This window comes from Pristiophorus japonicus, chromosome 24 (assembly GCF_044704955.1).
Source record: "Pristiophorus japonicus isolate sPriJap1 chromosome 24, sPriJap1.hap1, whole genome shotgun sequence".
Taxonomy (NCBI): domain Eukaryota; kingdom Metazoa; phylum Chordata; class Chondrichthyes; family Pristiophoridae; genus Pristiophorus; species Pristiophorus japonicus.
Genome location: NC_092000.1, coordinates 31,801,706 through 31,810,981, shown reverse-complemented (window position 1 = coordinate 31,810,981; position 9,276 = coordinate 31,801,706). Strand labels below are relative to the sequence as shown.

General features: G+C 53.1%; 1 protein-coding gene across 1 annotated transcript in view; it reads left to right on the top strand.

Annotated features, from left to right (window-relative positions):
• Positions 1-9,276, top strand: part of pnpla6 (patatin-like phospholipase domain containing 6) — a 259,651-nt gene that overhangs the window by 181,045 nt on the left and 69,330 nt on the right. The window contains exons 26-28 of the mRNA XM_070867081.1: positions 3,246-3,402; positions 6,922-7,038; positions 8,410-8,479. Of these exons, the coding sequence (XP_070723182.1) occupies positions 3,246-3,402; positions 6,922-7,038; positions 8,410-8,479 (344 nt within the window). The remainder of the gene's footprint in view (positions 1-3,245; positions 3,403-6,921; positions 7,039-8,409; positions 8,480-9,276) is intronic.

Genomic DNA, 9,276 nt, shown 5'->3' with positions numbered 1-9,276 from the left:
CTGTGGTAATGTGGGAAACGTGGCAGCCAGTCTGCGCACAGCAAGCTCCCACACACAGCAATGTGATAATGACCAAATAATCTGTATTTTGTGTTAGTTGACTCGAGTGATAAATATTGGCCCCAGGACACCGAGGATAAACTCCCCTGCTCTTCGAAATAGTGCCATGGACCTTTTACAACAGCATGCTGAGGGCAGACGGGCTCAGTTTATGTCACATCCGAAAGAAGGCACCTCTGACAGTGTCAGCCTAGATTTATGTGCTCAGGTCTCTGGAATGGGACTAAACCCACAACCTTCTGACTCAGACGAATGTGCTGCCCACTGAGCCACAGCTGACAGAAGTAACTGTTTCCAGTCCACTTTGCTAAATCATTTCTCATCCTTGTAAAATTGGCCTTCCTCCAATTAGAAGCTTCAAGGCAAGGAACTTGTGTTTCTCTGGATTGAAAATCCAATGAGATTAAACCTTAGCAGTTCAGAGTCACTGACTGTTCCATCCGGTACCTCAATGAGTAAATAAGTTGCTTTACTCGTGACTCAGCGGGCGGGGGGGAGTGGGCGGAGGGCGGGTGTGAAGACCCAGTGGGTGCTGCTCTCTGACTACATTCGGACATTGCTGACATTGTCCTCAGTGCTCCAGCCGCAGGGAAAACGCACAGGGTCTCTGTTCCTGAAGTTAGCGAGTGACCTGCAGGACAGTGCAGGCATTAGTGAGGACAGGACCAAGCCCGGCTGTGTGATGCCCCACACAGTCCAACATCCTGCCCCACATGAAGCACACATGGTGAGGTACGTGCACCACCAGGGGAGGAAGCTGGGCCAGGAGGAAATAAACTCTGCTGGGAAGTAATAACATTTTAAGAGAATTATGTATGTTGAGGCCTGAGTGGTGATATAACAGTGCTTCCTCCCTCCCTCTCTCTCCCTCCCCTCTCTCTCTCTCACTCTCTCCACTCTCTCTCTCTCTCTCTCTCTCGCTCCTTTTCTCTTTCCTCCTTCCTCTCTCCCTCTCTCCTCCTCCTCCCTCCCGACCCCCCGCCCTCCTCCTCCGCCCCCCCTCTCTCTCGCCTCTCCTCCTCCGCCCCCCCTCTCTCTCGCTTCCTCCCCCCGCCCCCCTCTCTCTCTCGCTCTCCTCCCCGCCCCCCTCTCTCGCTCTCCTCCCCCGCGCACTCTCTCTCTCACTCTCCTCCCCCGCCCCCCCTCTCTCTCGCTCTCCTCCCCCTCTCTCTCGCTCTCCTCCCCCGCGCACTCTCTCTCTCACTCTCCTCCCCCGCCCCCCCTCTCTCTCTCGCTCTCCTCCCCCCTCTCTCTCCGCTCTCCTCCCCCGCCCCCCTCTCTCGCTCTCCTCCCCCTCTCTCTCGCTCTCCTCCCCCGCCCCCCTCTCTCGCTCTCCTCCCCCGCCCCCCCTCTCTCTCTCGCTCTCCTCCCCCGCCCCCCCTCTCTCTCTCGCTCTCCTCCCCCGCCCCTCTCTCTCGCTCTCCTCCCCCCTCTCTCTCGCTCTCCCTCCCCCGCCCCTCTCTCTCGCTCTCCTCCCCCTCTCTCTCGCTCTCCTCCCCCGCCCCTCTCTCTCGCTCTCCTCCCCGCCCCCCTCTCTCGCTCTCCTCCCCCGCCCCCTCTCTCGCTCTCCTCCCCCGCCCCCTCTCTCGCTCTCCTCCCCCGCCCCCCTCTCCGCTCTCCTCCCCCGCCCCCCTCTCTCGCTCTCCTCCCCCGCCCCCCTCTCTCGCTCTCTCCCCGCCCCCTCTCTCGCTCTCCTCCCCCGCCCCCTCTCTCGCTCTCCTCCCCCGCCCCCCTCTCTCTCTCTCCTCCCCCGCCCCCCTCTCTCGCTCTCCTCCCCCGCCCCCCCTCTCTCTCGCTCTCCTCCCCCGCCCCTCTCTCTCGCTCTCCTCCCCCTCTCTCTCTCTCTCCTCCCCGCCCCCCTCTCTCGCTCTCCTCCCCGCCCCCCTCTCTCGCTCTCCTCCCCCGCCCCCCCTCTCCGCTCTCCTCCCCCTCTCTCTCGCTCTCCTTCCCCCGTCTCGCTCTCCTCCCCCGCCCCTCTCTCTCGCTCTCCTCCCCCCTCTCTCTCGCTCTCCTCCCCCGCCCCTCTCTCTCGCTCTCCTCCCCCGCCCCTCTCTCTCGCTCTCCTCCCCCGCCCCCCTCTCTCGCTCTCCTCCCCCGCCCCCCCTCTCTCGCTCTCCTCCCTCCCGCCCCCTCTCTCGCTCTCCTCCCCCGCCCCCCTCTCTCGCTCTCCTCCCCCGCCCCCCTCTCTCGCTCTCCTCCCCCGCCCCCCTCTCTCGCTCTCCCTCCCCGCCCCCCTCTCTCGCTCTCCTCCCCCGCCCTCTCTCTCGCTCTCCTCCCCGCCCCTCTCTCTCGCTCTCCTCCCCCGCCCCTCTCTCGCTCTCCTCCCCCGCCCCCCTCTCTCTCTCGCTCTCCTCCCCCGCCCCTCTCTCTCGCTCTCCTCCCCCTCTCTCTCGCTCTCCTCCCCCGCCCCCCTCTCTCGCTCTCCTCCCCCGCCCCTCTCTCGCTCTCCTCCCCCGCCCCCCTCTCTCGCTCTCCTCCCCCTCTCTCTCGCTCTCCTCCCCGCCCCCCTCTCTCGCTCTCCTCCCCCGCCCCTCTCTCTCGCTCTCCTCCCCCCCTCTCTCTCGCTCTCCTCCCCGCCCCCCTCTCTCGCTCTCCTCCCCCGCCCTCTCTCTCGCTCTCCTCCCCGCCCCTCTCTCTCGCTCTCCTCCCCACGCCCCCTCTCTCGCTCTCCTCCCCGCCCCCCCTCTCTCTCTCGCTCTCCTCCCCCGCCCCTCTCTCTCGCTCTCCTCCCCCCTCTCTCTCGCTCTCCTCCCCCGCCCCCCTCTCTCTCTCGCTCTCCTCCCCCGCCCCTCTCTCTCGCTCTCCTCCCCCTCTCTCTCGCTCTCCTCCCCCCGCCCCCTCTCTCGCTCTCCTCCCCCGCCCCCTCTCTCTCTCGCTCTCCTCCCCCGCCCCCTCTCTCTCTCGCTCTCCCTCCCCCGCCCCCTCTCTCTCTCGCTCTCTCCCCCGCCCCCCTCTCTCTCTCGCTCTCCTCCCCCGCCCCCCTCTCTCTCTCGCTCTCCTCCCCCGCCCCCTCTCTCTCTCGCTCTCCTCCCCCGCCCCCTCTCTCGCTCTCCCTCCCCGCTCCCCTCTCTCGCTCTCCTCCCCCGCCCCTCTCTCTCTCGCTCTCCTCCCCCCGCCTCTCTCGCTCTCCTCCCCCGCCCCCCTCTCTCTTGCTCTCCTCCCCCGCTCCCCTCGCCCATTCTTAGGGGATGCTCGCATGTTGGAGTAATGAAGGCCATGGAGGAGATTGGAATCCCGGTGGATATAATTGGCGGAACGTCCATTGGGGCATTTATTGGGGCGCTGTATGCAGAGGAGCGGAGTGCAGTGAGGACGAAGCAGAGAGCGAGAGAGTGGGCCAACGTGAGTCCTGGATCAAAACTTCCAGTGGTTTCCTTTGTTTATCTTCCACACCACAAGTACCGAATATCATCACATCAGGACGTCCCAAAGCACTTTACAACCAGTGAGGTGCTTTTCGAGGTGTAGTCACTGTTGTAATGTTGGAAACACCGTCATCCTAATCCCATGTGGCAGTCTTGGTCCAATATTTCTTTCTTCTGTTTTCCTTCTACCAACAACAACAACTTGTATTTATATAGCACCTTTAACATAGTGAAACGTCCCAAGGCGCTTCACAGGGATATTATGAGATTAAAATTTGACACCGAGCCGCATAAGTATAAATTATCACAGATGACCAAAAGCTTGGTCAAAGAGATAGTTTTTAAGGAGCGTCTTGAGGGAGGAAAGAGAGACAGAGAGGTTCTATCTAATAACCTATTCTAAATTATTAACACAGTCTCTGTTTCAATCACTATCTCCAGTAGCACATCTCACCGCCTCCAGGTGTTTAAAATTTAACTTTTCTCCTGCTTTCTGTCCAAAACCTTTTGCATATAATCTTGTATTTATGTCCCCTCGTACTCAACCCTTCACCCACTAGAAACAGTCTCTCATTCCTTCAGAATGTTAAACATCTCCATCAAATCACCATTGTTCTAACAAAAGGTGCCCCAAATTTTCAGGTGGGCCTTGGTTTGCATTTCCCATTACCAGGCTGCATCCTTGTGAATCTGTGCTGTACCCTCTCCATTGCCTCAACACCCTCCTGTGGTGTGGAAACTGCACACAGTTCTCCATCTGTGGCCATGTGTATGGTGGTATGCCAGCACTAAGGCTATTGTGCCTTTTAGCCTGCTTCATTGAAGAATGAACCTACATTTATATAGCGCCTTGCTGGTTGGGGTGGAGTGTAGAATGTTTCATTATAAGGGGTGTCGCAGTTGTGTGAGGCAGACTGGTTGGGCCGGGTACTCTTTCCCTTTCCGCCATTGTTCATAGGTTTATATGTAACCTTCAGGGCTGCTGACCGAGGGCCGAGCGGCTGTTTGTCGGCCAGCACGGACACGATGAGCCGAAATGCCGCCCTCCTGCGCTGTAAATTTCTATGTTTCTATGTTTCATGGACTCAGGTTGTCCCAAAGCGCCTGACAGCCAATGAAGTACTTTTGAAATGTTGTACTGCAGGAAATGCGGCAACCAATTTACGCACAGCCAGCACCAACGTTGAGCACACAATTGGAATCTTGCAGCGAGAGTCCCACTGCCCGGACCAAGCTTTCTCGGGGCAAGCCGTCCAAGGACTTTCCTATCATCTTGTGTCTACTCATGTCGCCATCATTAGGCCAAGGAAAGGGAGCAAGAGCTCTCTGCAGCAGAGCTGAGAGAGGTGGGTTCAGAGAATCCAAGCCCCTAGACCAGGAGCAGGAACCTCGCGGGCTGCAAGGGACATTCCACACACCACCTCCTGAGATGCTAGCTCTTTCCGAACCATTCACCAGGAATCCTCCCTCCCCCCTCACCAAACCATTTCCCTCTGAATAAAAATCATGTCAATCAAACCATCGAACAGTAAAGCCTGCCTTCAGTAAATGGAACAAAACCATCGCCCTCCTCCGAGCCCAACACACACAATTTTTCGACCTGCTCCCTCATATATTAAACAGCTCCCTAATTACGACCATCGCTGCTCCTTATTTAAAGAGAGCTGTGTGTGTGTGTGGATTGGCTCCACAGTGCTGCCCATTCATCAGCACGTTACTGGAGAGAGAGCCAGGGACATAGCTCTGGTTGCTGTTGCCAACCCTCCTGTGACACAACCGCACTCTCATCTAAGAATTAGGAGCAGGAGTCGGCCATTCAGCCCCTCTTGCGATCTCTGTCTTGAATACACTTAATGACTGAGCCTCCACAGCCCTCTGGGGTAGAGAATTCCAAAGATTCACCACCCTCTGAGTGAAGAAATTTCTCCTCATCTCAGTCGTAAATGGCTGACCCCTTATTCTGAGACTGTGACCCCTGGTTCTAGACTCCCCAGCCAGGGGAAACATCCTCCCTGTATCTACCCAAGCCCTGTAAGAATTTTGTGTGTTTCAATGAGATCACCTCATTCTTCTAAACTCGAGAGAATATAGGCCTAGCCTACTCAATCTCTCCTCATAGGACGATCCCCCCCATCCCAGGAATCAGTCTGGTGAACCTTCGTTGCACTCCCTCAATGGCAAGTATATCCTCGATTTCGAGGGACTGCCTATACTGATGATGACTTCTGAAACACAATCTCTTCAGCTTGCCATAATTTCTTTGTAAAGTGTCAATTGAAACTTTTGTATCTAGAGTATAGAACATTCCACCTCATGACCGCAGACTCTAGACGTGTAGAACATAAGAAATAGGAGCAGGAGTCAGCCATACAGCCCCTCGAACCTGCTCCGCCATTTAATGAGATCATGGCTGATCTGATCTTGGCCTCAACTCCACTTCCCCACCCGCTCCCCGTAACCCTTCACTCCCTTATCGTTCAAAAATCTGTCTATCACCACCTTAAATATATTCAATGACCCAGCCTCCACAGCTTTCTGGGGTAGAGAATTCCACAGATTTACAACCCTCTGAGAAGAAATTCCTCTCATCTCAGTTTTAAATGGGCGCCCCCTTATTCTGAAACTATGCCCTCTCGTTCTAATTCCCCCATGAGGGGAAACATCCTCTCAGCATCTACCCTGTCAGGCCCCCTCAGAATCTTATACGTTGCAATAAGATCACCTCATTCTTCGAAACTCCAATAAGTATAGACTCAACCTTTCTTCATAAGACAACCCCTTCATCTCAGGAATCAACCTAGTGAACCTGTACAGCCTCCAATGCTAATAGAACACGAAAGGAAAAGGGGCCCATTTAAAGGTGAAAGTACCTGGACTGCATACATAGTAAAATAAAGACTTGCATTTATATAGCGCCTTTCACGACCTCAGGACATCCCAAAGCACTTCACAGCCAATGAAGTACTTTTGAAGTGTAGTCACTTATAATTTTGGAAATGTCGCAGCCAATTTGTGCACAGCAAGCTCCCAAAAACAGCAGTGTGTTAACCAGATAATCTGTTTTTCATTCTGGCTGATGGATAAATATTGGCCAGGACACAGGAAGAATTCCTCTTCTCTTTGAAATAATGCTGTGGGATCTTTTGCATCCACCTGCGAGGACACGCTGCTTGACATCTCCATCAAAAGATGACAGCACACTCTCAGCACTGCACCGGGAGTGTCAGCCTGGATTATGGGCTCAAATCGAAATGGGGCTTGAACCCACAGCCTTCGATCTCCGCGGTGAGAGTGCTACTCCCTGAGCCACAGCTGACACCCAACATAAGGATTGGTACAAATAGGGAATGACCCATTAGCCCCACAAGCCTCTCATGTTCCTCTTTGTATATTCACCAATCGATACTTATCCAGAGTACAGGGTGAGGAAAGGGTTCAAATATTTAACCAAGGATTTCATGGATTCAACTGTGAACACTCTTCCTGTCTTCCACAGGCCATGAACTCTGTCTTCAAAACTGTCTTAGACCTGACTTACCCCATCACCTCTATGCTCTCGGGTTCTGCCTTCAACACCAGCATTGCTGATGTCTTTGAGGACAAGCAAATTGAGGTAAGCTTTAAAAGGAAACCAGCTCCCTCCTGGGAGCAAACCGAATTCGCCCTTGGTCAGTGTGTTTGGCAGGGAGCACTGTGCTTGCTGTAGGAGACGAGCTCACATAGCTTGTTAACGGTGACAGTGGGCCAGGGAGCCGAGGTTAAATAGATGAGCCCGTTCTCGGCAGACTGGTGTGTTTGGTGCTGATTAACCATCCCTGCCGGTTCTATGTAAGTGACCGACATTGATAGAGCTGCACTTTGACCGTTGGAAACCACCCTGGGTATTACTCCTTGATGTTGAACACATATCGGGGCTAGTCTTTAACTGCTATGGGGAAACTCCAAAATGCAGTTTAGGCCACGGAACTTTTGCCTTCTGAGTCATCCACACGAATGAATTATAGAACAAATCCACTCGTGCAGCAGCATCTGTATAATGCAGCATGTGAGCAGGCTATGTGGCATAAAAATTGTCTAACATTCCAGTACCTATGTTAAACACTTGCTTCCTGAAGCTAAGTTATGGATCCAGCAGGCCTTTTATTTGAAATGGTTTCCAAAACTGAAAATGTAACACTCCTGCAGTAAAGATGAAGAGACCATGGTTAAGGGATTAACATATCATTAGTAATTCACAGCAGTAACACTTCGCTGCTGTATTCAGGATACTACACAGCAGACTGATGTGTACCTACAACTATTTTAGTTGAAACCAAAGGGGGCACTAAAAACCGACAAATAAACAAATTAACTTTTTACTGTAACCTTAAATCAAACTAAAATTTGGTTGCCGGGGGTGATGATGCACTCCAGTCCCTCCGGCGCCCACCTCTCGTGGAAGGCTGTGAGCGTACCGGTGGACACCGCGTGTTCCATCTCCAGGGACACCCTGGCACGGATGTAAACGCGGAAGAGAGGCAAGCAGTCGGGCTGAACGACCACCTCAACTGCTGATGTGTACCTACAATCAGAATTATCCAGCTCAGCGGGTGGCCATTCGGCCCATTATCCAGGTGCCGGCTCGTTGAACGAGCGATCCAATTATTCCCAATCCCCTGCCCTTCCTCCTCAGTGCTGCATTTTTCTCCCCTTCCAATTCCCTTTTGAAAGTTACTATTGAATCTGCTTCCTCCACTCTTTCAGGTCGTGCATTGCGTAAAAGAAATTCTCCTCATCTCCCCCTCTGCTTCTTTTACCAACCTGCGTTCCCCCATCCCATTGTGTAGTGCACTGGAGCACCAACTCTCCCCTCCCATCTCTTACAAATGGGTTCTGAACTCTGCACTGGCCGAGGACCTCTAATAAGCAATGTTTGTTACTAGAAAGTACTGCGACTGAAGCTTTTCACCAACCATAATCCTTTCCCCTCCCCCAACCCCCTCAGGACCTGTGGATCCCCTATTTCAACGTGACGACCGATATCACTGCGTCTGCAATGCGAGTGAACAAAGATGGTAAGAATGTCTATGTTTGCCGTGGATCTGTGCCTGTGTGTAAATGATTTATGTCCCGTCTCTTGAGTACCCTGCCTCCTGCCAGCATTGATACCTGTGGCCACGTACACCTCCGTCAAATTGGGAGCTATTTTTCTCCCTCCAGTTTGAGTGCTTTAATCCTTTTTTGGATTAAAGGTTTCAACAACACAATGGAATAAATTCTGTTGTGTGGTTGCTGAGTTTTGTAAGCATCTGAAAGTCTACCTTGTATTTTCCAACCTTGTAAATTGCTGTTAAATCAGTGCTTGCCGACTTGTGAAGGATAGCTGCAGGGGTCAGTCAGCGTGAGATAGTTTCCACACGACTAAGAAAAACTATTAATATATACTGCAGGAAATCCCAACCTAAATCGCCAGAGGGAACCCGAGTGCTTCATTATTTCATTGTTTTTTAAATCTGGGAATATTTTTTTTTTTTAAATCAGTAAAAGTGACCATGAAGCTGTCGGATTGTCGTTAAAAACCCAACGGGTTCACTAATGTGCTTTAATAATAATAACAACTTGTATTTATATAGCGCCTTTCACGTAATAAACCATCCCAAGACACTTCACAGCAGTATTACAAGACACAACAGATAAATTTGACACAAAAAAAGAAATTAAGATAGATGACCAAAAGCTTGGTTAAAGAGGTAGGTTTTAAGGAGCGTCTTAAAGGAGGAAACAGGTAGAGAGGCGGCGAGGTTTAGGGAGGGAGTTTCAGAGCTTGGGGCCCAGGCAGCTGAAAGCACGGCCACTGATGGTTGAACGATTA